The following is a 27,428-nucleotide window of genomic DNA, read 5'->3' on the forward strand; positions in this document are numbered from 1 at the left end:
ACTATTAGTTTTATTGGGAACTAATAGTCTTTCAGCATCCAAAGGTATAGTTCATTTTGACTGACATGACATAAGCAAATGATAATGTTGTCGACCGCAGAGAATTGTATGAAAGCAACTGATACATGTCCAAGAGCATTTGCAATTTGTTCAGAGGAAGGAGAAATTGGTACCATAATGTGCACAAATGACTAAATGTTATGGAGGTTGCACTAATGGTTTTGAGAATTATTATTCTGATCTGAGAAAAGCACCAAAGGGACTGAGAAAAACTGTAAACACAAGCATAAGAGGCAGAACAGAGAAGGAAATAAGAGAGCGTGCTCATGTGGTGGTGTGTGACAGACAGACTCTGACAGACTGCTCACAGTCCTGAAAAACAGGCACTTACAGAGTAATGGTGCGTGACTTCTTCTTCTTTTTTTTCGTAGCAGTCAGGGCCACAATGTTAGAGCCCTGCAGTGTTGTCCTGGAAACACTTTCAGTCATGTCTATTACTGAAAACACAGGTTTATGACACACCCTGAGGCACACCTGTACTGACAAACAAAAAAGAAAAAGAAACACACAAATCTCTTCCTTCCAAAAACCTACAGGGAACTTTAAAGGCAGACGATCGGACTGTGTTATTATTTTTGGGTCTAGTTTTACAATCAGACAGCTTCCTCTTTGGGTGGTGTTGAAATGTTGAACCAAAGGTGCCAGAGCTGAAGAGAATGTATGTGACGTACACCCGCTCACCTTGACGTCTCATGGGCGTGCCACGCGTGTCAGCTATTGATTGTTCATGAGAAAGTGGTGGAGAATTGACAAAGCACACAGCCGAGAGCACTGGCTAGATTTGTGACTGTTAATGTTTGTTGTTGAACGTTTTACTTCGTCCATCGGAAGCTATGTTCCACAAAAATGAAGACAGAGTCATGAAGGATCCAAGGATTTCTTCAGGCAGACTTCCTTGCCAGCAAATATCTGCTCCTTTAGTCAGGTAAAGCGAGATGGTGGCGGTGGAGGTGGTGTTGGTGGCGGTGTCTCTCCTTTTCCTTAATGTGCATGGAAACACATCTTAACTCAGAAACAGCAGCTGGATCTGGTTTCAGTCAGGATTATTAATCCACATCGTTCATACAGATATGCTCATATCTATAAATCACTTCCTTATGCGGCATCAAATAACATTAAAGTCATTTTTTAAATCACAGAATCGAATTATTTACATTTTTTATTTGTTGTTATTTTGTATTTGCAAAGTAGTCACGCATTTTTTAAGGACTGATGTTACTGGTTATATAAGAATATGGGAGAGGATGCACCCAATGTGCCAATAACAATGACGCTTTCTATGGATGTGAAAGAAAACATTTAGTTATACAGTCAGTCCACTTACTCACTGTTATTCTGCTTGTTATTTAAAAAAATAGGAGGCAAAGTTTGGAGAATTGTACATGCAAATTATTTGCTGCCTAATAATAAGAGATTCAAATGAACATGAAAAAATAACTATTGATTCATGGTGTATGTACTCCATACATCATGTGCACTTTGAAGGTAATGAATTTGTTCTATTAGACTATCTTGAAATCGTTCAAGTGTTTCATTTGGCATTACTCATCTGTTAACAACCAGAACTGGAGATAAAACCTTTAAGACACATTTTAATTACAGCCTTTCAGCATTTGTTAGCATGGGTGTGATGGTAGGGCTTTTCTAGATTAGTATGACTCAGTCTGACTCTTTCTTCTGTCATATGTCAGGATAAATATAATAAAGCTTTAGCCCCCTGTGTTTATTTACTAAACTTAAACTTCTTCAACTTAACAGGGTGAAGAAGCCAGGCTCGCTTATCAGATGTTTCCACTTGTTGCAGACACACCTGGTGGTCATCGTTGTCCTCTTAGCAGGTATCTGACATCAGCTGTGACACAGAAGAGATGAAAAAACACGAAGACAATTGAGACAGACAATTGAGCGGAGGCGGCTGTTTAGTGGACAAACAGCTTTGAACCTCTAATTATAACCTGCAATGCATGGCATGCACACGCACACACATACAGTATGCACACAAATACCTTGAACTCTTTCATAATATACTGTAACCTGTTAGTCTAGTTTTGTTTATTAGTCGTACTGCTATTCTGAGAAAGGCACAAATGGAGAAGACTAAAAAAGACCACACAGAGAACAGGAAGTGAGGGAATGGAAATGCATTTCAATGACTTTGTGCAACTACCATAAAGTGCATTGATTTTTAAAGTGTTCTGTTTTTTTAAAAACAGAGTTTATGTGCTGAAAATTTTCAGAATTCCCATTTTCCAGCGTGTAGGATTTAAAAACCACATTAGGAACTTTGTACACTGAAACTGGATCATATTAATGTCCATCAACGTGGTGTCTAGTGTTCAATACACACAATTGGCTTTTGGTCCCAAAACTCTCCATGAAGTTGCCAACAGTGGTAACTGAGAACTTTTTTCTTTTCCAATCAGGGCAAGCCTCCTGCAACCAGACCACTACAACTCCTTCCCCTTTTACTGTTTCTACTACAGCTCCACAAATATCAGGTAAATGAACCCTGATAAAATCTGCTCATCCCTTGGCTTTGTAGGAAAAACGTTTGTTTAATCTGTTTTACTGATTTGTATGTCACTCAGTGATATAAGTGTTTGATATTCAAGCAAAACTTTAATACTTGGTTGACTTAGTATTTGGTTGAGAAACAAGCACAGAGATAACAAGTTTACTGATAGCTGGTCACAAGGTTTGCACAGACCTCAGGAAGGATTTGGGGCGACTCCGCACGATATGCAGAGGCAGATTGGGTGGATTCTTTTATGTGAGGACCCATATGCAGACCACAGTGAGACGAAAATGGGAATTAACTAAAAGTGTGCCATTTATTAAGGCGGATACACCAAATGGGGGGAAAGCAAATAACAAACTAAACAGAGGTACGCCTGAACTGGGGAAACAGAACACAGAAGAGCCACGGGGGTAAAGCAGACGCGACGACAAAGGTCAGGGGAAAACTCACACTGTCAAGAACCTCAGTGTACACTTACGATAAGGACCCCGGAAGCAGATTAATGTGCAGCCACTCAGAACTATGTGCAGGTTTATTAATAAACAAAGCAACTTGATGAAAACAAGGGAACCAAACCTACAAACTCAAGCCAGGGAAAAACTGGGAACAGAAAACCCTGGAGCACCGTAATCTGGACTGAGGGAAAACTGCAACAGAGAGGAGAAACACAATTACTAGAGTACTGAGGAATGGCACGTAACAGCCAGAAAAAGTTAAACGTCAGGGCTTATGATTAGAGCCGGACCGTGAAACTCAGAGGGGGAAGAGTCCATGGAGGGAGTCTGAGGAGGCAGGAACGAGGATGGGAGGCGAACAGGCATGGGGACAGGCAGGTGGCAGGATTCCAGCGCCGAACGTCGTTCCCTAAGTACATAGACACAAGATGAAGATGAATTCCAAAGTTCTCCAGTAAATACAGAACTTACGAAGAGCCTAGTTACCACCGAGGGGTGACTAACGGACTGGCGAGGAGCAGCCATCTGCGCCGGGTGAAGTAGTCCCCCAGCGATTGTCTCGAATGGGATGCAGGTGTGTAGGAGATGGCGCAGCCCGAGGGTGTGGCCTTAATATGCTTCTTTAGCCACACCTTTGTTCCTCTGCAGCATATTTTAAGCCACTGTCATGTTGGAAGTTCCATCCATGACCCGTCTTCAGTATTCTGGCTCAGGGAAGAAGGTTCTCATCCTAGGTTTTATGGTACATGACCCTGTCAATAGCCGCTCAATGCAGCGAAGTCCCCTGTACCTAGCCCAAAGCATGATGTTTCCACCTCCGTGCTTGACTGTGGGGAGATTTTCTTTGGGTCATACTCAGCATTTCTCTTCCCTTTTGGCTTCATCTGACCACAGCACTTTCTCCCAAGGCTTATCCTCCCCCAGGATGATCATGTAGGTCTACAATCTTGTCCCTGACATCCTTTGACCGTTCTTTGGTTGTGCTCATGATGGCGGAGAGGTTAAAATGAAAGAAACTGATTCTGTGTGCTTTATACACATAATGAATTGAGAGCAGGTGAATCTGTTCTTGATTGATCGATGTATTGAAATCTGTGTGTCACATGGGAACGCAGTCAGTCTGCGGGAGCCGGATTTCTGGTTGGGTAGAAATAATGTTTATTTCTCTAAATGACATACAAATGAATTCATAACTTTTATGTTATTTTTAAATGTATTTATTTATTTGAAAATTAGAGGCTGTTCATTTTTTTGCAAGTGAGCACTTACATGTCCAGCAGGGGATCAAATAATTATTTCCCCCACTGTAGTTGACTTGTACAGGTAATAGTATTTAAGTAAATTAGGCTAAATAAAAATACAAAAGATTCTCAAAACTGGGGCACATTTTTGAATGGCCTGTTAACATTAACCACCATGAAAGCCATATAATTTGGAATGTAACAGAACAAAAGTGCTCCAAATGGCAAGAACAACACAAACAAGCTAACTATCTAAAACTCCACCCCTGTTAAAATTACCACAGAGCACAATATTTGCCATGGAAATTAAATATAGTTTGACATTTAAAATGAGCAGCCAGCTTCAGTTGCAACACATCAGGTGACTGTGAGTCACTTCATTTTTGGTATTTCAATTTTTGGCTCCCTTTCTCAGCCCTTAGATTGCCTCTTTGTTACAAGCAGCTGGTATGTTGTCCTCTGTTATAGAGTTTAGCAACTTTTGCCAATGATTCTCTTTGCTTTGTAATGCAGTATACTACTTTGTTGACATTACGGTGGATGTCACTGGACAGAGCAAGAACGAATCTGAAATCATTGCCTGGGTATGTAACATGTACGACAGCAGGCTTATTAAAACACCAGATGTAATGCTTAAATCCTGTCAGCAAACTGTATGCTCTTTTGCTCAGCTCAAGCAGGTTTTCAGCACCAAGCTGGAGAACTGCGTGCCTCCAAACCCTCCAGAAACTACTGCCACACCGACCTCCCCACAAACTACACCTGCAAGTACTGTCAGTGAGACAACACAAGTGGCCTCATCAACAGTGAACACTTACAACAGCACAACAACTGCAGTAACCTCATTACAGAGCAATAGTACAGGTGCAACATCCACGGCCTTAGAAGGCAACAGCACTACAGCAGCGACACCCACGGGAGGCAACAACTTCACAACCACTGCAACAACATTACAAGGCAACGGGACAACTACAGCAGCAACACCAACGGGAGGCAACTTCACAACCACTGCAACAACATTACAAGGCAACGGGATGACTACAGCAGCAACACCAACAGGAGGCAACTTCACAACCACTGCAACCACATTACAAGGCAACGGGACAACTACAGCAGCAACACCAACGGGAGGCAACTTCACAACCACTGCAACAACATTACAAGGCAACGGGACAACTACAGCAGCAACACCAACGGGAGGCAACTTCACAACCACTGCAACAACATTACAAGGCAACGGGACAACTACAGCAGCAACACCAACGGGAGGCAACTTCACAACCACTGCAACAACATTACAAGGCAACGGGACTACTACAGCAGCAACACCAACGGGAGGCAACTTCACAACCACTGCAACAACATTACAAGGCAACGGGACAACTACAGCAGCAACACCAACGGGAGGCAACTTCACAACCACTGCAACAACATTACAAGGCAACGGGACAACTACAGCAGCAACACCAACGGGAGGCAACTTCACAACCACTGCAACAACATTACAAGGCAACGGGACAACTACAACAGCAACACCAACAGGAGGCAACTTCACAACCACTACAACACCATTAGCAAGAAAAAGAAAACGGAAAAGAAGCTTGATACGTGTAGCTCGGGACGTTAGTAGCAATGGGACACAAAGCAGGTATGAGTGCAACTATTTCTATCAAATAAATGAACAGATGGAAAATGAGATTATGAATTTTCATGGAGCACTTTCTGTAATATATTGTGGCAACTGTGTTGTCGAACCCACACTGTGAAGATTTGTTACGTTTATCATTTAAGGTGAGATTACATTCAGAGTTATTGTAGTTTTATATTTTTAAAATGTGTTTTTATTGTTATTTCATTTTCGACTTTTTGTTTTAAATCAGTTTAGTTTCACTTAGTTTCTTTGTTTTTTCATTTCAGTTTAGTTTTTGTAAAAATATTTTGTTATAGTTTAGTTTTTATTAATTTCATTCTTAGTTTAACATTTTTACCAAACTAAAAAAAAGCTCAAACTAAGAATTTTTTTTTTAAATTTTAGTTCGATTTCCAAGTTAACAAAATCTTTTCAGCTAGTTTTTCATTTTTTCACATTTTTTACTTTTATTCTAGTCATGTTATAGTTTATTATTGTTAACAAAAAGTTTTTTTCACATCTGCTTTTACTTTAGTTTTAGTTTAGTTTTAACTTTGATTATTTCCTTTGCTGACAGCAGCCAAAAGTTGCAGTTGATGAGATGCCTGCACACTGAATTTCCAATATTTCCCCCCTCTTGAATCCCCTTGAATAAGCATTAAGCAAAATAAGCAACGCTTGTTTGACTTTTTCATAAAGCTGGAGATCATATGAGCAGTTGCACAATCAGTCCTAATTCCACTGAGATGACGAATCATATCAGTTAGTCCTGACACCCATTAACCTTATCTCCATTTACTTTTCAGTTCGAACACTAATGTCATAAATACAACGGGCCTATTTCAAGTGAGTGAGCACTTAATTGTGTCTGTAGGTTTCTGTAAATGAAAAAGATCACTTGAATTTAGCCTGATTTGTGTTTTACCAGGAAATGGAAGTGTCATGCGTGACAAAAACTGAAATAAGGTAAGTGAAGTAAAGACATTCAAGTCATTGAAATAAGCTTATCTCATGATCCCTACATTAACACTGATCTTATGCTGCAGAAACACCACGTGCTCTGTGACGCTGAAGCTGAGTCAGGCGGTGTCTTCATGTTGTATCCTCCGCACTCTCTGTGCAGCCACTAACACTTCATCTGATTTTTACGTGCTGGGGAAAAAGGCAGATAGAGTGGGTGAGTGATGCATAGTTACCTACCTGATACGTTTGCAGTGTGTTATAAAAGTAACAATGTAATAAATCCTCTGTGTCGCTTAACAGGTCAGCTTCAAAATGTGTGCAATAACAGCAGCACAGTAGAAAACAGCTGCATTTACACTGGTCAAGACAACGCAGCATGGTAAGATCCTCAGTACGGGCAGTCTGTGCTTTCCCAAGTGCTAAATGTTAACTGATTAATCAAAGATAAATTATACTTTTTAAATTCATACTTTAGTTTTGTGAAATTTCATGTTTATTTGTTTGTTTTTTACAGTAATGAGTCTGCAGCTGCATATGTGGTTCCACCAAGTAATTCAACTAACTGCAGTGCAGGTGAGCTCCAAACTATTCAATGTAAGCATAGTTAAGCTCAGTTTAAATGGACCAACCATGAAAACAAACAAACAACATCATTGCATCAATACATGAATTAGACTGTTACTGTTACTGAAACCTGATGAAGCAACACACTTGTGTTAAAAGACACCAGGAAGTACTTCAGGGCATGTCAGGAAACACACATTTCAAAAGAATAATATTAATTAAGTCTCAGTTACAGTTAACATTATACCTGGATACCAAATCGTGTGGACACGCTACAGAGCATTTGAGGATTATGCCAGGTTAGCCAGCAGCTCGGGGTTGCTTCATACTTGCAACACAGACAATTAAAAACTGAACAAATAAGATTGTAAAAAAGCAAAATGCACAAGATTCTTCTAAATATTTTTTCTAAATGTATTTTTCCCTTAAAGTGTAAAAGTAGAGTCTTGAAGGTGCCTTGATTCGATCCACACTGTAAACCATCATGCTTTGACTTTGTTTCAGGCAACATCACCACAAGCAACTGCAACTGCTCCGACTACTGCAGTGGATCAGGTTAGTGTCACCTATCAAAACCATTTGCATTATGATGTAAATCACACAGTCTGAAAGCTTGGTGACTTGATTATCTTTCCTTTTTTTGTTTCTTTGTTTTTTAGATGCATACTACACTTTTAACATTTCCATACAAGATCCCAATATAAACTATTTAAATGTCACCAACCTGGTAATCTTCCATTCACACAGAACACAAATACATATAAATAAACAAATCATTAATGTAAAAATCATATGAATAAATTCTTGGAGCATCAATGAATCATTAATATCTTTAACTTTAACAGATTTCTCAGCTGCGACAGCTTCCACCTTGCTCTCCAAATGTAGAGTAAGTTTTGTTTTTTGTCACCAGTTTTTAAATAAATAAATACCTTTTTATCACATGTAAAATACAAAAAATAATAACAATCTTGTAATATTCCCTTGCAGAGGTCTATGTCCATTGTCCATTAATGCATCTGAGTACAAGGTATTCAACCACCAAATTGTGATATTATTGCCTTCATGTTTTTCTATCTCTGTTATGATGATTTAGGGCAAAAGCAAGTTTTCAAAATGTAAGTAAGGCATTTAGGTTGCATTAGGGAAAAAGATAACCTTAAAAAAATAAATCAATTAAACTGAATTGAATTTCTTTATTTGACTTAAAGGAGATTCAATCTATTCATCTAGATTAACATCTTTTGAGTTGTTCATTTTTGAAGATATCAGTTGTAGAGATGTCATTTTGTCAGTAATGTCTTTTTGAACATTACTGACTTTTACCCCAAAAATACTCCAGTTTCACATGACAAGAAACTCACCATGTAATGGCATCACACAGGAAAAATATAGTTTATGTCCAAAGGAATTTGCATTTCATGTGTTATTATTATATTAACACGTTAAAAATGTTTTAGTAGTTTCCTTTATTACGTTCAGTTAAAGTTATTTTTCTAAAACTGACATTTCTACACAGGACGCAAACGTGGCATGTGCAAGCACATCAACAAAGTGAGTCCAGTTATGTTAGAAGATTTGTCTAAAACTCACATTAAATCTCGCTGATGCATCTGTTGCATTTGAACACTAGGCTAAAATTGTTGTTGTTGTCTTTTTGTTTTTTCCGTTATAGCCTTCAAAGCTGTAGCGTGATTCTATCCTTTGCCCGTGAGGTCCTCGTCTGTGATGTAGCAAATGCTGTGGTGTATCTGCTTCAGTCTAAGGAACAAATCAGTTTCAGCGGGCATGTGATCCGAGCGGGTGTGTATACTAACCAAAATAAAACAAGATGAGGACTGAAATATCAGCTCAAGCAGTCAAAACATAAGTGTCGACTTGTGCTGCAAAGCTTCTCATTGGTGCTTTTGTGTTTCCACAGCAATTTGTGGAAATTTACAAGCCAATGTCAGCCTGCAGTCTGAGTTCACATGGGTCAGCACGGACATAAAGCCTGCAGATTTCTGTGCTGCAGCAAAGTCTAGCAGTCTCACTTGGTTTGTATGACCTTAATATCCTGCACACTAACCACATTTATACAAAATGTGCTGCAGCAGATCAAAAGGATCCAAAGTAAAATGTTACTTCTTTATTTCTTTTTAATAGTCAAAAACAAAACAATGTGGTTATGCAGCTGCAGGACAGTTGTGATCTTCAAAACGTGTCTACCACCACAGCCAGCCCAAACGTGACAACCGTGCAACCGAACAGCACTGCCACCAGCACCACCAACAACAGCACCACTACCACCAGCTCTGCTAATAGCACTACAATTGCTGTAAATGCAACTTCAATGCTACTGAATACAACACAAGGAGTGAATCTAACCACCACCACCACCAGTGCTGCTAATGTCTCAGTGCCAGCAACAGTCAACACTACTACAACTACAACTATCACTACCGCTAACAACTCAAGTACGGGTAACACAACTACAACCAAGTCTCCACTCACCGTTACTACAGCCACCACAAATCTGAACACTTCTGTGACGACAACTGGAAGTACAACAACAAATTCGTCAGGTTTGTGATCACTTCAGTTGCGTGCACAACTCTGTGGCAATGCTTTCCTTATCATAGCGTCACTGTCTCCTCAAATTGTGTTGACAGCAGCTGAAGCCCAAGCCAACGCACTGCTTGACGAGACGAAAGACGTGTCCAAACTGAACTCCAGCCAGGTGAATCAGCTGGTGTCTAAGCTGGAGGCTCTGTTATCAGGCCCAAATGTCAGCATAGGGCTGGGGAACACATCAGTCAACATTGTCAGCAATCTCCTGGGTGCTTCTCCATCTGTGCTGTCACAGTCCTCCAACAGGTTACAGATTTATTTATTTATTTATTTATTTATTGTGGTCTTTTTACATTATTATTTCATGGGGTGGACAATGCATTTGATCCATACTGTTTTTATTTTTATTTTACTCACAACAATAACCAGATATGGGCTCTAAAGAACACCAACAAAACCCCAGTTTTCCTCTTCCATCCATAGGAGGACAAAACACCTCAATTACAACTCTTATTTTCATCTTTTTTTTACCCAGTAATATTGCTTCTTGTTGTAATTAAAGAAATGACATGTACTATTATTTATTCATTTATTCTCACCAGGATAATAGGGATCGTTGATACAGTGGGGCTCAAGCTGGTTGTTGGAGGGACGGCTCAGACCATTTTGTCCCCGGCTGTTGCTCTGTCAGTGAAACCAGCAGATGGCGCCAACTTTCAGAAAACAACTTTTTCCATCTCAAGCCCCACCAATGTGGAGGTAAGGAAGAATAACTTTCACTTTTGTACAAGTGCTTTGTGTCTCATATAACACAGCATTTCCAGCTTTGTCTAGAGAAGCCTGTAGAAGATATTTAGTGCCTTTTTACTGTCAATTTAATTTTTTATGGTTATTTTAATAGGGAAGTTGGAGTAATTGTTTTAGGTTGTAATTGGCATATTTAAAAGAAGAAGAAGAATATACTAACTCAGATTTTGTGTATTTTGTGTATTTGCATGTGTAGTTCAGATTAAACTAAATTTAAAACTACATTTATTTATTTCAGCTTTTCAGAGTAAAGTGGTTCAGTCAAAAACAGGATCAATTCATAAAATACAACAAATTGGTTTAATCATGTGACTTGTTTTTGCTTTTAAAAACACAACCAGGTGATCTAGGTCGGAAATTCTGACGGTTTCTTTTCCTCACAATGACATGACATGATTTGTCAGTAAATCCCTGGATTACACTTGTGAATGTGGGTGTAATACTAAATGTTTTGAAGAATAAGCAGCCATTTTGCCACTATTTGGAAGAACAAAGCTGCTCCTCCAAACAGTGATTTCTAGTAGAGAGACGCCAGTTGCCCCAAATAGAAAACAGGGTAAAAAAAAACCCCCCAAAAAACCAACTCTCGGATGATCGAGTCTGTTAAGCTTGAGGCCCATGTGTGTTGCAGGTCCGTGGGAATCCCAGACTGAGAAGGAGCGTGACAACAAACTCCTCGATCCCTCAGGGCTCCGTCACGCTGCCGGCCTCTCTCACTCAGAATCTCACATCTCAGGAACAGCAGCAGGTCTCCAGAGTTCAGTTCAATTTCTACCAGAAGAGCACCGTATTCCAGGTCTGACAGTTCAACCAGCAGCCCCCTTCTTATTCACCACTAACAAAAACGCCAACTTACATTATTTTTAATGTAGTGTTTTAAATCTGATACTTACACACTCTTTACAAACTTGTTTTGTTGTCTCTAAATGGCTACACAGGACAAATCCCTGGGAGTACGCAGGCTTAACAGCGGGATCCTAGGAGCAAGTGTCGCCAACCTGTCAATCACAGGACTCCGAGACAATGTTATAATCACCCTAAAAAACCAAGAGCCTATTCCGGTAAGCCTGGTTTCACCAACTGTCATTTAAAGGCAAATTAAAAGGCAACGGTTGTGTCCTCATAGAGAAATTTACTTCTGGAGGAAGCATTGCCTAAGGGCTTCGGATACAGGTATAACCAGACAAACCAAGCCAGTTTGTAGCAGCGCACACATGCCGGAGCTATACGACCGAGCTACACATGTATGTGTGGTTAAATGTAGCAGCAATAGGCCACAAACATGCTGTAAAAGCAACACATCCTTAACAGAGAGAGAGAGATAGAGAGAAAACTATCATGTGCAATTAAAGATGACAAACTCTTTTTCTCAAATTACAGGCAAATTTTGTGGCAACGTGTGTTTTCTGGGACTTTGCATTAAATGGTAAGTTGTCCAGCCATGAGTTAAGAGCTTCAGTGAACACAAACAGACGTGTAAAAACACGACTCGTTTTTGTTTTCTGCCCACAGATGGATCGGGTGGCTGGAGTTCAAATGGCTGTTCTGTCCAAAATAGCACGGACAGTGAGACAATTTGTGGCTGCAACCATTTAACCAGTTTTGCCATCCTGCTGGTAAGATCACCAAAATACATTTTGTCATGTATGTTGTCATGTTTGGTTATTATTCATTAGAATAATAACACTTTTGGGGGGCATCTCCTTCATAAAGGACCTCTCCAGGCAGCCTATAACCAGTCGTGTCCAGAGCACCATCCTTACCTTTATCACATACATTGGCTGTGGAATCTCTGCTATCTTCCTGGCTGTCACCATCCTCACCTACTTGGCCTTTGGGTACGTATAGAAATCCAGAAAATAGATGATCTAGATCTGTTATTCATTACTTATTGCTAAAGCTCTATGAATTATTATTTTTTTTTTTTTTTGCTCGCTGAGGTATTTTTTACATGTTGTCTTCATAATTTCGCCTCCACAGCAAGTTGCGCAAAGACATCCCATCCAAAATCCTGATCCAGCTGTGCTTTGCGCTGCTCCTGCTGAATCTGGTCTTCCTGGTGGACGCCTGGCTGGCGCTCTACCCAGACGCCGTGGGCCTTTGCATTTCCACTGCCTGGTTCCTTCACTACTTCTTGCTAGCTGCCTTCACATGGATGGGTCTCGAGGCCGTCCACATGTACGTGGCACTTGTGAAAGTCTTCAACGTCAATGTATCGCACTACATGCTGAAGTTCTCGCTGGCTGGCTGGGGTATCCCGATGATCGTGGTCATTATTGTCATTGCAATTGACAAAAACAACTACGGTCTCGTTTCCTATGGAAGGTTTAGTGATGGCACTACTGATGAGTTGTGAGTACTTTATTTGTAATCTCATTATTGCACATTATCCTACATAAAATCCATGATATAAAACCTCAGAACAACCTTTAATTCTCCTCCGACTCTCCCACAGCTGCTGGCTGAAAAATGACATCGCCTTCTACGTGGCAGTGGTGGCCTATTTCTGCGTCATTTTTATATTTAACTTCATCATGTTTATTGTAGTTATGGTCCAGCTGTGCCGGATAAAAAAACAAAACCCTCAAAATCTCCAGCACCGCAGCACACTGCAGGATGTGCGCAGTGTGTTGGGGATAACCATCCTGCTAGGCCTCACGTGGGGCTTTGCCTTTTTTGCCTGGGGGCCCGTTAACCTGGCGTTCATGTACCTCTTTGCCATCTTTAACTCCCTGCAAGGTGAGCTGACATTTTCTGAGCTGGTTTGTGAAATAATGGTGATTTCACTAAAATCTGGTCAGTTTACATAGTAATTCTGCTGTTTTCCTTTCTTTTGTCCTCAATTTTAACCCGTTTTTATTGACGTCACCCTCTTCTCTTATTTTAACAACAAAAATACAATCACATCTTTTTCTCTAATTGGTTTTTAAATGCTCCTCTAAGTAACAGTGTACTGCACTGTGAAACGTGGCATTAACAAATACGCTTGTTTTGTAGGTTTCTTTATATTCGTGTTCCACTGTGCAGTGAAGGAAACCGTGAGGAGGCAGTGGAGGATCTATCTGTGCTGCGGCAAAATGAGACTATCTGAGAACTCAGGTTAGCGGTGTTCGTTTTATACTGTGTGCCTCAAAATGGTGAAGGTTACTCCTTTATTTGGTTTCTAACTCATTTAAGAAATAAGTTTACCGACTGTGGGATTGCGTGGGTTCTCTCCGGGTACACGTAGACATGCAGTTAGTGGGGTTAGCTGAATTGGTAACTCTAACTTGTCCATAGGTGAATGTGAGTTCAAATGGTTTCCTGTCTCTATGTGTTAGTCATGCAACAGACTGGTGACCTGTCCGTACCCTGCCTCCTGCCCTAAGACAGCTGGGATAGGCTCCAGCGGAAGAGAATGGATGGACTGTGTGATAATTGCAATTCACAATCACGTTTACCTTCATCATGTGGGTTTTTTTTTTTAACAGAATGGAGTCGCACTGCAACACAGAAGACTGCAAAGAAGTCATCGCTGACCAACAACACATCTCTTCATTCCAGTACCTCACGTGGCAATAACTCTTCCAGCTCCTCTTTCCTCAACAGTGACATTTCAGAACAGAGTGATGGGATCGGTACGAACTGACATTTTTGCGTTTCTTCTGTCATTGCTGCAACTCTTAGAATATATCAATTTCCCTTTTTGAAATAATGACAGTAGCACTGTTTTACAGGTAGCCCATATGGAGACAGAGTAATCACAGCAGATGAAGACTCAAATATGGATGTGGTCCTCAACGAGATCAACATGCGGCACAGACACTCACAAACTTCTTGATAGTGGAGGGACAAAGCCGCCTCTCTCAGCGCTCTTATATATATATATTTGTACAATATAATGTAACTGAACAGAGTAATTTATCTACAAGCTATCTGCAGGCCATATGTATTAGCTAAATGACTTTATAAATGAAACTTACTGTTTCAACATCTTATTTCCCCTATTGTATTCTTACAGATATTCTGAACACTAAAGTATTATATATTATTAATATTCAAAGTAAATTACTTTCACTAATGTAACCCACTAAATCTTTCACACAGACCTACATTTCTAATAAAAAAAATTAAGTTAATAACAAAGATTTCACTTTTAAAACAGTGTTGAAATGTATGCATGCTTACATAATTGCTCTAATGGTCTAACAAACAAATTTAAAAGCACCTAAAGTAAAGTAAGATGTTTTGATGTGTCACAGCAGAAAAAGCATAGCTGTATTAATCATGCTGCATTTCCAGTTAGTGTCCAAGAGAGCCGTGACAATGTAAACAGCATGCACTTAAGCAGGATGTCTGGAAAAGCCACTGGAGTGTTTACCCTTGATACAAGACTTTAGATTCCTCCACTGATCGGACATTTGGTGGCACACATACTGTCTTTTATATTCAAGTGAAATTAAAGTTTTCACTGGTCTCTATTGCAGTGCTGTAAAAAGTCCAACCTTACTGCTTCCAAAGAAACTAATAGGGCAAATATCAGCCAGATGCTATGAATCAAATGCACTTGATTAACTGGTCATCAGAAAGTTTGAGCACCTCCATTAAAGCAGAAGCCAGGTCTCTTTGCTGGTGGGGCAAAAACACTCAGACTCTACAGGCGTTGGTATGTTCAGGTAATGACAGTACAGTTAGAAAAAAGTCTGAACCAGTATGACTTGTTTGGAAGAGTTCCTGAGAGGAAGTGTGATCTCTAGAAAAAGAATACAGCAACACAGCTTAGGTTTGCAAAGTTGCATCTGGGGAAAAAAACAAAAAAAACCCACAAGATATCTGTCCTTTGGTGCTAATACGCCGTGTTTGGTTTTCACCAGAGATGGCACCGTGTGTTATGGCCAAATACCTCATACCATTGTCAAGTACGGTGGTGGAAGGGTGATGATTTGGGCTTGTTTTGCAGCCACAGTATCTTTGAATCAACTATGATATCCTCTGCATATGTTCAGGACAATAGAATAGAATACAGCAGAATAATGAATTGAAATCTAATCTAAGGAAGTATTCACCAACAGCAAAGATGGTAGTAGAAGTAAAAGTTCCCTGGAGGGACCTCCCAGCAAATTCCTCCCAATGTCAGACCATGCAATACTCAAACTGTGAGAAACTTAAAACAAAACAGACTCTACAGGCCTCAGCCTGTTAAATGCTAAAGACTGAACAAGTATGGCTTGTTTGGAAACATTGCTAGCAGAAAACTTTCTCCGTAAAAAGAATATAGCAGCACATGTTAGGTTTGCAAAGTTGCATTTGAATGAGTAATAAGAGTTCTGGAATAACAATTCTGTATACAGTACCAGAGTACTCTGGAGTCAAACTGATAAATGTCACTAGTTAACTACTGGGTTAAATGGTACACCAATTAAATTAAACCAGTTGGTAGTTACGGCTCTTATTTGCCAGAGTTTTCATAACACACCACACAGCGTCACTAGTATGGCATCTGTGTAAACTAGTGGAAAAGTGGCAAATGGCGCCAGAAGACTAGTACAAAGTAATTCTAAGCTAGCGTTAAGCACTAACAAAGACCAAAATATGAGAGGAAACTAAAACCTGATGTGAAAGGACAGAATAAATATTGAATTTCTCTTATTTGGACAGATTTTGTTGGAAGCAGCACTGAATACAACAGTCATGTAGCTTCAGCCAGAGTCTGTAATCATTTGTTTTTTTTTTAGTGCAAGAGTAGTCAAATCACTTTTAAGAAACAAGACTTGAGAAGTGATGAAAGAGAGGATGGTTAATCTTATAGCCTCATGTCACAGAATGAGAAACCCAACACATTCTAAGCAGATGCAAAAGCTGCTGCTGCAGTTTGACATTTTTAACCTCTGCCTTATTTTTTTTAGATTTGATTAGTTAAGCTTTAAGATTTTGGCTGACAAACTGGTACTTTAAGTTTTGGACAAATATTAGTTCTTACGAGGAAAACAGTCACATTTCCTGTCTCTTGCATTTTTCTTAAGATAACAGTGATCAAGAGGATTGAGTCAAACACCACAGGTATGTTTCCCCCAAAAACAGTTTAATCATAGATGGTCAAAATCATCTCAAGCAGGAAAGGACAGCATTTAATGAAATAACGAATAAATAAATGTCCCACAGGGTAGATCAAATGTGCATTGTACTGTATATGCAAGCTACATTCACCGTCCTTTACGTGCACCTAATACAGTCTTAACAAAAACTTTATATCAGGAAAAAACAAAAAGGTGCCGATAAAACATGACAAAACAGCACAAGCAGAGGTGGCAGTAACTTTGGAGAAATAGTTTCCCTTTTAAAACACTTTGATTTAAGCCCCTCAGTCCCGCTGGGCGTGACCACCTTAACAACCTGAAAGAAATCACATTTGAAAGGCAGCAACAAAAATGAAGCATGAAAGTGACACTTTGGGTATGCTGCACCTGTGCACTGGCTCACGCAGAGGCACGTTCATTCAACTTCATAACTCAAGATCACAGAAAATGAGTACATATGTATGGGAAATGAGTTACTCCACATTATCAGTGTATAAAAATCAGTGTTCCAACAGCTCCTTCAGAGCACATGCAAGTGGACATTTAAAAAAAAAAAAAAACCCAAAAAAAAAAAAAAAACAAACAAAACCAACCTCAAGTAACAAATACAACTGACAAGTTGTAAAATTAAAAGAATGGGGATGATAAAACTGCAATTATGCCTCGAGAACTCAGTCAGCTATAGAAAAAGAAAAAATATATATACACACACATATACTCTCATAACTTATCCACACCAACTTGACTGGTTTAAGCTGGAGTGTTTTTCAGTCAGTGTTTGTTAACTGAAAACAGCAAATTAAATTACTCGTCTTAGTCAGTCAGCAGAAGTTCACCAATGTGCACAGAGGTGTGTGAACAATTCAGACTTTGGAAATATCTGAATAGTTCCTAACATTTAAAACTAAACTGAATTTTGTGTGGCCTCCAATTTTCAGGCTGCATTCAATTTGCGTACAACTGAGGGGTACAGAAGAAATTAGGAGCCTTCACATTCCAGCTGCTGAGAATTTCAGGAGATAACTTGTTTACTTTTTCCAAGCGGTGTAAAAAACCCATCTGATAGTTGAGTTAAGGACTACACATGTACACAAAAACAAATAAATGTTAGACTGGATTGAAACTGAGCTAGATAGATGGGGAAGACCATCTTTATTCACCTGCATGTGGCTTTGAAAAACAGTCTACTAACACATCAATTAGATCAGTGGTGTTTAGAGTGCATAGTGCTGCAGTGCGTGCAAGCGGCACCTGCAGACAGACGCTTAGACTGGATTATTAAAATCAGATGGTCCTAATGTGCCTGCTAACTAAACTACACTGGCAGGATCAGGTGACCACAGCAAGCAAATATCCCAATTTTAATAATCAGTCCATATGCAAAGGTGACCTATGACAGTGCCTGAATGTCTGGCGTTTGTTTGGTTGTTTTTGTCTTTTTAAAGCAGACACTTTGAATTTCTCCCTCACAGTATAAGAACAAAATGCCATTATTTAATTTCTCTTCTAATGAAAGCAGAAATGATAACCTAGCCTTAATACTTCAATTCAGTAAACATTTTTATAAATTATGGGACTTTATAGAAAGGATACTGCTCCAGGTAGGATGGAACACACACCACCTCTTTGCGGAAGTCCACTGGACACGAGAGCCTTCCCAGCCGTTCCTCAAACAGATTCAGTGCCTCGGTCAGATTTGCGCTGTTGCCCTGATGGCCAGTAGCAGAAAAGATTCATGAGACTCATACAGATAAATAATTAGGCCCTGACACAGTAGAAATGATGCGTTCTAATGCTTGGTCATCGTTCCCCGTTATCCACTTTCTCACAGCATGAAGTGTTTCAAATAAATTAATATTTAGTTCACCTTTAAAAACAGTATTGAAAAAAATCCCCCAATCATGAACTGTATGGTAAATTAGGAGCAGACTCACCTGTGTGAAATACTTTCCACTGGGATGCAGCACTTTTATAGATAGATCTAAAATGAGACGCAGGAACTCCCACGTAGAGTCTACAGAAACCAGACAGCATGAGACAGGTTAAACATTTCTTCACACTGCACCTGTGTGCCACCTTTCCTGATGTATGGCTATTGTTAGCAATACCTTCTTCTGGCAAGGTGGATATTGGGATTGCAGTGAGGTCATTAATAACATAATCAAATGTCCTTCCTTCCTGGACATACTTCTTCAGCAAGGGAACACAGTCCTGAATTAATATCTGCAATCCATGAGACGAGGAGATTATTCAAAATGCATCTTCAATTTACCCCTGCTTCAAAACTTTTGTCCTGCCTATTGCAGCTTCAAAAATAAATATTAATAACACACTCTAAGATTAAAGACTATGCAAGCAACAAGTTTGTGCATGGTATAGTCATACAGAAAATACATTTGCTCAAAATGTGCACACAAAAAAAAAAAAACAAAACAAAAAAAAAAAAAAAAACACACACACACACACACACACACACACACACACACACACACACACAATTCAGCACTCACTTGGTAACAGTCTCCCTTCAGGTTGTCCAGGATATCACCACAAGTCTTCCTCATGTATTTTTTGCACCCATCTATCACCTTCTGGTCAATGTAGAAGCTTTATTAAGGAACAGTCAGATGCACACACAGAATTACACTGAGAATAATGCAAATCTAAGCGCCTTGAGGTAGCCGCTGTTGTGATTTGGAGTGATGTTAAAAAAAAAAAAAAAAAAAAAGTGAATGTTGGCTTTAATATGAACAAAGTCACTCAAATAAAAGCTCAGTAAAGGATATCTCCACCATGGTGATCATCTTTGGCTTTTGTTTGACCAACTCAGCAAGTATTCCTCCATCACCTCCTCCTAAAATCAGCACTTCTTTTCCAGCGTAGTTCTCTTTTCCACTGCCTGTGATGGCCTGGGTGTAGGCAGAGTCACTCTCTGCAAGGTCTGCAAGAAAAATTTGTTTTTAAAGGCAAAACAAATAATTCTTATTAGACTGAATCTACTACGTTAAACAGTCATTTTGAAAAAACAAAATCTTGTGTGCAAGCAACATGCCATGATTTATATACTTACTAACGTCTCCATCCAGAACTAGAATATTCCCATACTGCTGTGAGTGCAAAATCTTTATGTTTTGGTATTCAGAATCCTCTTCATACACCACCTTGTCAATGTCATACTCAATTAGTCTGCCATCGGCTGTGGGCCAGTAGCGGTCAACTTTTGCTCCTCGCAAAAGGGCTGGAAGCCTTTTGGGAGGTGGGGGGATAAATAATACTGCACCATGAAGTACGATACATTTACAAGAACAATATAGTGATACTTACTTTTTAATCCTTGTAACATTGCCATTTAAGAGAACTTTCAGCTTATTTTCCAGTGCATTCAAAAGCTGTGGAGTAAGAACAGATGCAGCTTAAATGCCACTTTCACCAAATTTGTGAAAGGTTTCATATTGCTACACAGACAACCCTAATGCAAAACACGTAGGGAGTAAACAACACCATAGTTTGTGTAATTTAACCCTCTGTATATGCACTAGCATTTAGGGATGTGAAAGTGTTTGAATACAGGAAGCCAGTACACAGACAGTAACTGTAAGTATCTTTTGACAGGCACTAAAGATGCCTAAGGTCAAAAAGGGTTGGGTTATCATTATATAGTCCCAGAGATGTTTAACCTTATTAGTTTCAATGTTGGTAAAAACAATAGCCCTGTGTACGCTCTTACATTGTCTAGCTGTGCAATGTCATCATCTTCGTAACACTGCAAATCAACTGTGACCAGCCCCTGGGAGTGCACACGCAGGACAACAAACCTGAGAATTGATGTAGGAAAGAGAAAACGATGCAAAACAAAGTTAGAGGAACACTAAACTAAAAACAAAAAAGCCACTCAAAGTGTGCGATGCGAACTCTCAGAGGAAGCTGTGAAAAGTTCCTGTTGCAAAGAAGTTTGAAGAGTAATATTTTTAAAGTTTGAAGGATTAACTGAAACATTCCTGCAATGCTGTCCAACTAGAAGCATGCTCAGGATTTATCAGGAAGTCTATCAAGAAGCCGTAGACATTGCTTAGAGAGTCAGACAACACACAAGTTTTAGACCTCTCCAAAGACCCACATTTGGTGAAAACACATCCTGGCTTTGGGATATTAGTACACTTATTTATTAGGAGTGCAATGATACACAAAATTCAGGGTTCGATATTTTTTTTCGATACAAAAAAAACAAAACAAAACAAAAAAAACACCTGTTTATGCCTTTTTAATTTGTCATGTATTAAAATTATAAATATATATTTTAACTCAAAAGTACAGTTTTTAAATTTAATGTTGCTGAAACAACAAAGTAATAAAAAAATATATATATCTGAGGAATCACTCATCTTTGGAAAAGAGTTTGTTACAGAGAAATGGCTCTTTCCAAAATAAAAACTATACTATACGCTTCTTCTGGGCTATATTCTCAGCAGCATATTAAACATATCAGGTCCCCATAAGGAGAATCATGTGCTAACGGCTGTCTAAATGACTCGGGTAAAGTTTGTAGCATGGGTGCTTGTTGTTTTTGTCTGCTTCCACTTGTCTTTGCACTAGGATGATGTCGGAGTAAATGTGCAGTCATATTCGTTGTGTTCCCACTAGTGCTGTCAGCGTTAATCTGAAATGACATTAACGTGGATCGCCCTGTGCATGGGGCTGGACGGCCAACACGTTAACGAGCTAACGCACTAGTTTCCACCAATGTAATTGAGCATTGGGTGGCACATCCAACATACCGTTTTACTTTTGTTCATGACCGCTTACCTTCAGGGTCATACGTCACATGAAAACCAAAATGGTTCCAAACGCCAGATCTGAATGAGGGTGGGGGAGGTTCAATTTGGCATGTTGCAAGGAGTGCTTAACTTCTGTCTCGCTAGCTTGCCCTGCGCTCAGTGAATCTGCGTTCGATTACTCCGCCTAGGATGCACTGTCGAGCGCAGATCCACTGAGCGCTAAACACGGACAGCATCGTCAGAAGAAAAGTTGATAAAAGAAGTTAAAAAATAAATTTGTATTGTTCGATACATATGCGTGCCGAAAGCACTGTATCGAACTGTTCAATATCGATATTTTTATTGTTGCACCCCTATTATTTATTTATACAGACACAAATCTGATTGAAGACGAGCCACAAGTACCCTAGCCGATTAGCTGTAAGCTATCACATCCTAATACACAAAATGTTTTGCCCAATTAGGATTTAGTAATCCAAGTTTTACTGCTAAAGAGTTATAATTAGACTGAAGGAGTCACTTTTGTTTGTGAAAAAAATATTGACCTTACCTGCCATTCTTGCCCACAAAGGTAGCAAGATAACCATGCCCGTCTGTATCATGAATAGTCTCTGTCAGTTCCTGTTCATGAAATATAGACAGCAGACCAGACACTGTCGAGGCAGGGTCAACTGAAAGAGGGAGCAAATAAATCTGATGTGAACAAAATATATTAATCAAATACAGCTGCACTTCACTTTCATTATCATATACTCCATTTATTATCTGTGACAAACTTTGGTTCCTCTAAACAGACTTCTGAAACAAAGGGTTAAAAAAAAAAAAAGCCTAATGACAGTTTGAGAGACTCTTCATAGCTTCATTCTCACACCACTATCAGTTAATGGTAAAACCACAACAATGGCAGAAATGCACGTCTTCCTGGACGATTTTAATTGGACTATAAATGTCTGGCAGAGCCCTCAAAGCGCACGGGTGCCAGTTTACTACATGCGTTTACTGATTATCGAGTGTTAACGGGGTCACAGACTTAGGTCGACGAAAAGCGCGTGCTGCATGATTAAACAACGATTACTCACACTTGATGTTATAATTTATACTTATGAAACAGACACACCTGTATAAGTCCTATAAGTCATAAAACATATCCGCATTATATTAATTCAAGCTGTACTTTTCGCAACTATTTGATGAGATCGCTCGGGCCCTCTGTTATTGATTATAGAGACTTGCTAACACGGCTAGGCTAATCATAGCCATGCTAGCCAAAGCTAACTGAGCTCTAATTAGAAGCTTATGCTGCACTGACAGTGATGTGACTTTGGTTTCAACCGTAGTTGCTTGCGCTGCTTTACCCACAAAGATACCTGCTAAACAGACATTTACGCTGACCTGTAAATATGTGCCACTGACATTAAATATGCATACTGATGTGACAGTTCACGAGCTAATAGTGGCCTACCAGTGTCAAGCCGTACCTGCCTACGGACAGGGGTTTGTACTGGTGGGCACAAGCAGCATAGCACTAGGGCACATGCATATAGTGCCTAAACATGGGCAACGTACCAGTGGCACTTCATAATCCTGGCAGTATTGACTATAAATTAGCAGGCTAGCAAAGCATGCAGCCCTGATGCGTAACGAAAGACCCTCCTACAGTCAGCTATGCATCACCTTCCTCCTACCTGCTGTAGAGAGGTTGAAGTCGAGAGTGTAATGTCGGACTGCCATGTCTCACTACAACCGTCATCCATGCCTGGGATAGCAGACTGCGAACCTTTATCTGCAGAGACAGGGGGCGGACCCTGTTACCGCTACAGACTGCACTTGCTAAAGTGGGCAGGGCTTCTGCGATGACCGTGAAGTCCTATTGGCTGCGGCTGACGTCAAGGTGGGGATTCACTACATCACCATGCGTTAATCAGGACAAGTGGGAATTTTGATTTTAATCCCATTCAATCAGCGACTGTTAAAACGTTTCACAGTCATTGCATTGAGCGCATGATGTTACACATCCTATAATCAAACAAATCTGCACATATTGTTACCATCTGTCCCACTCCGTGTGTGACTGTACAGAACTTTTCTCTTTTATCATGTCCTACAACGCATAATGGAACAGTATCTTGTTTTTTAACTGACTCTAGTTTACAAAAGGGGAGTCTCATACATGAAAGATGGACATAGTTTCCAGATCTGCAAAGTACAGCCAGCAAACCTGAATCTTTCAAACAACCAGCAAGCCCTCTGTAACAAGGCCCTGGATTATAAGGGACCACTTTTGTACTCTTATGATTATTCTATATTTGTTTTTACTTTATTTTTTATCTTTATTTCTTTGTATGTTCTGTTCAACAATTTCATGCATATGAAGTATAGTGACTAGTTTTAAAGATATATTTCTTTTTTGTCACTTTACACATCATAAAAACACAATACTGAGCTACAAAATACACACAGGACTCCTACCTAAAGGTATTGCATATGAAAATGTGCATGCACGCATGTTTATTCTTTCTTTACAAGTTTGTAAAGAGGGCTGATCTGAGATATTTAGACAGCCCGGGGGGGAACTGTTGCACATGCGGTGCCGTGTTACAAATTTACATTTCCATCATGAGGGCAGATATAAGTAAACAGATGCGGGGTATTGTACTTGGAATACTTCCTCAGAATGCTGTAGGACAAGACTTTGTATTTTGTAGGCTCTAACTGGCTGCCAAGAAGACTGTACTTGTCAGCAAAGCTGCATATGACTATTGACACATTTCTTTTAAGATAGACTCTTGTCATACTTTACAGTGCTAAACAAATTTAAAAGACCACCACCTAATGTGAGGCTTATGCCACAGCTGAACTGACAGCACTGGTAATTGCTAAAAATCTATATTTATTTTTTGTTGCTGCAATTTCAATTATGATGTTTCAAATTAACTTTTTAGTTTTAAACAAGTTTTTGACAGATTTGTAAAAGATTTGTTTTCTTGTTTTTGTGAAAGGCGGTCTAATAAATTTGTTAAGCACTACTTGAATGCCAAGCCTCTAAAATAATAAAATAATTTTGTTATTGTATGTTCAGAAAAAAGGATGTGAATGAAAAAGACCTCCGTCAATGCTTGTTCAGCCAGTATATGTCATTTATATTATGTTATTATATTACTTTATATTATATTACCTTTATATTACTGGTATTATACATATGTGATTGCACAATGTAAATTCGCACATGCAGTACAATCCTAAGATTAAACAAGATGTCTCTTCTTTGTCACTTTACACATTACACACCTTAAAAAGGCAATATTTACTTACAAATGTACACAGCATTCAGCATTCATGAATGAGTGTGTGTGTGTGTATGAACGTTCACTCTTTTCTAGAGTTTGTCAAAAGGGCTAAATGAGTCCTTAGTATAACAGCCTGGGGGGAGAGACAATTGCACATCTTGTTAGCTTTCAGGCTCCAACAATTTATTTAAAAAAAAAAAAAAAAGCCTTCTGGCCTTCTGGCCTCTAACTGGTTTTGCAGTGGTGATCATCAAAATTATTGCTTTATTTTTGCTGTCATGAAAATGATTTTATTGATATCATTTTCACGTTTTCTGTCTTGTTTTAGAGATTTTAGCAACCAACTTTGCTTTCTTTGCTATGTTTGTTTTTGGTGGTGGTTTTAGACATTTTATTGTTATTTATAGTGTCTATTTTGTTGTGTACTTAAGTTACACAGACTGCTGTGATACTGATACTGTTTATAAGTGCCCAAACCTCTCTCTGAAGATATTTCTGTTTGTAGACGTTAAGAAACCATGGTCACGTGTGCTGCTAAATTAGTAAGCTAAACCTTAGATGTCTTTAAATGCAGGCTAATTTTCTAGCTAACCTGGCTGACTTATGACTGTATGGCTGGCTTAGAAAATTTAAAGACCTGAATCTTGATTCTTCTGTGACTTTTTAACTTTGTTAAAAAAGAAAGAAAAAAAAGATTGTGGTTGCTACCAGCAACTGTAAATAATAGTTTTTATTGGTTCACAATGAAAGTACCTTTATTTTGAAATATTTGAGGGGCTAGATTAGTTAATAGTTTGTTTATTCATTTTTTTTATCTTCTTCCAGTCTTCCCAGGTCCGCTCACAGTTGCAGGAGACTAGGTGGGGCACACCAGGGGTCTCTCGTTTCTCCCCAGCAATAGATTTCAGTTTGCTGGAAACATTGCTGGGGAGGATTTTCCAGTTGCTCCATAACTTGAGCACATAGTAATCCCTCAAGCAATCTACAGCTCCAGCTGGTCATGCCTGGAAAACCACCAAAAGAAAGTCTCCCAGATGGTATTCTAATCAGACGCCCGAGCCATCTCGTCAAACTCTTTCTGAGCAAAGGAAAAGCAGCTCTATCCTGAGCTGTGGATGTGCCAGATCCATGCAGTATTTGTGAGGCTGGGTCCAACCACCAGAGCCAGGCAAAGTGTTTAAAGAATCCCTCCAGACCTAATTAGTAAAGTGGACGTTTGGAAGGTAGATTGACTGCTAAATCAAAAGCCTTGCCTCCTGCTCAGCATCCTTTCTGTGACAGTTTTCAGTGACTCACTGGTCGACCTGTCCAAAGGCCTCTCAGAAGGCAGCAACTCACTCACAACCCAGAGGAAGCAGTCCACCGTTTTCCAACAGTGAACCATGGCCTCAGACTTAACACTACTTTAAGACTTAACACTCACTTTCATACTTTTATACTGTAAGCACATAGAATAATTTCCACTATGAAAAAAAAACCCTTAAAAAAACAGAGGCATGATATTGTTCTTAAACTGGACACTCTTCTCACCCTGGCTGTGGCCTGGGCTCATATCACAAAGAGGAGCAGAGACAAATGGAAAGTTTGGCAGACTCCAAGCACATGCTGAAAACCTGACTGACCTTGTGTGGAGAATACTCACAGATTTCACTCCACTGCAAGTAGGACAGAGGTACTGATGATGTTTAGTTACTTTTTTTTAACTTTAAAAAAACCCAACTTAGTGCATGAACAAAGAGAGAATATTAAGAACAGTGTTAATTACAAACTCTCTTGAACCTTGGCTCTATATGGGCCTATAAGGGTATCAGTGAAGTCACACACAGGCTTTTATGACTGTCTTAAGCTGCTGCTGTGCCAGGAAGGTGATTAAGACTGCATGCATTTACACAAATAGAAGGAATTTGATTTCACTTCATAAGTGACTTGATTGGTGAGCAGCTACAGTGAAAAAAAAACAGTCTGTTGTATTTAATTTAAATAAGAGAACAAGAGAAAATTCAAAGAGTGATGATGTGACCCATGCATTACAGTAGTTACCAAACAGTGTTAAAGCTATTTTTCTCAAGAAGCATAGCTTTGCAAGCTACCTCAAAAATAGTCACATCACTGCAAAGCTACACTAGGAAGAAGTCTAGTTTTGTTAACTAATGCTTCTTATTAAAAGCGTTTTAAACTAAAAAAGAAAATAATGGACAAAAATGTACTTTTAGTGCCTGTGTCACTTTAGTAACTATGTAATGATAAAAAGTATTAACAGTATTAACAAAAAAGAATTAATATGTGTTATTTAGCTTTCAACACAAATTACTGAAGAAACTGTATATACTTTATGTATTGCATATGTAGAATGGTTAAATTATTCTAGTTATAACTTATATGAAGCACGTTGTGAGCAGGGACCTCACTCCTGCCTGATGTGTCACACCATCAGGTGTCCTCTGACATAGCTTTAGTTCAGGTATTACCAAACTGCCAGTCAGGGGGAGGTTTATTGTCTTTTTTCATTCCCTGCTCCTTTT

The 27,428-nt window shown here is 39.3% G+C and overlaps 2 protein-coding genes across 4 annotated transcripts; one reads left to right on the forward strand and one right to left on the reverse strand.

Moving 5' to 3' along the window:
• Positions 1-589: 589 nt before the first annotated feature.
• Positions 590-17,450, forward strand: LOC120734285 (adhesion G-protein coupled receptor G2). 3 transcript variants are annotated; one of them, XM_040032995.1, is made up of 30 exons: positions 590-985; positions 1,819-1,898; positions 2,484-2,558; positions 4,788-4,858; positions 4,946-5,922; positions 6,711-6,750; positions 6,833-6,870; positions 6,951-7,081; positions 7,168-7,246; positions 7,382-7,440; positions 7,936-7,986; positions 8,091-8,158; positions 8,277-8,320; positions 8,422-8,461; positions 8,951-8,985; positions 9,107-9,234; positions 9,353-9,467; positions 9,577-9,995; positions 10,086-10,287; positions 10,584-10,740; positions 11,420-11,584; positions 11,727-11,849; positions 12,169-12,214; positions 12,301-12,404; positions 12,502-12,626; positions 12,769-13,140; positions 13,244-13,527; positions 13,786-13,887; positions 14,259-14,405; positions 14,505-17,450. In XM_040032995.1, the coding sequence occupies exons 1-30, from the start codon at positions 894-896 to the stop codon at positions 14,606-14,608; spliced, it is 4,473 nt and encodes a 1,490-aa protein (XP_039888929.1). In that variant the 5' UTR covers positions 590-893; the 3' UTR covers positions 14,609-17,450. The 3 variants fall into 3 exon arrangements, with proteins under 3 accessions (XP_039888929.1, XP_039888928.1, XP_039888930.1); XM_040032994.1 differs by having other exon boundaries at positions 591-985; positions 10,083-10,287; XM_040032996.1 differs by having other exon boundaries at positions 591-985; positions 8,286-8,320; positions 10,083-10,287.
• Positions 16,829-23,436, reverse strand: sms (spermine synthase). Its single transcript, XM_040032997.1, has 11 exons — positions 23,305-23,436; positions 22,170-22,290; positions 20,572-20,659; positions 20,169-20,233; positions 19,915-20,090; positions 19,631-19,785; positions 19,355-19,444; positions 18,953-19,067; positions 18,779-18,858; positions 18,438-18,553; positions 16,829-17,903 (listed from the first exon to the last, which is right to left on the reverse strand). Exons 1-11 carry the CDS (start codon positions 23,348-23,350, stop codon positions 17,873-17,875), a joined length of 1,083 nt encoding a protein of 360 aa, XP_039888931.1. The 5' UTR covers positions 23,351-23,436; the 3' UTR covers positions 16,829-17,872.
• Positions 23,437-27,428: the final 3,992 nt, after the last annotated feature.

This window comes from Simochromis diagramma, unplaced genomic scaffold (assembly GCF_900408965.1).
Source record: "Simochromis diagramma unplaced genomic scaffold, fSimDia1.1 OVJJ01000216.1, whole genome shotgun sequence".
Classification (NCBI taxonomy): domain Eukaryota; kingdom Metazoa; phylum Chordata; class Actinopteri; order Cichliformes; family Cichlidae; genus Simochromis; species Simochromis diagramma.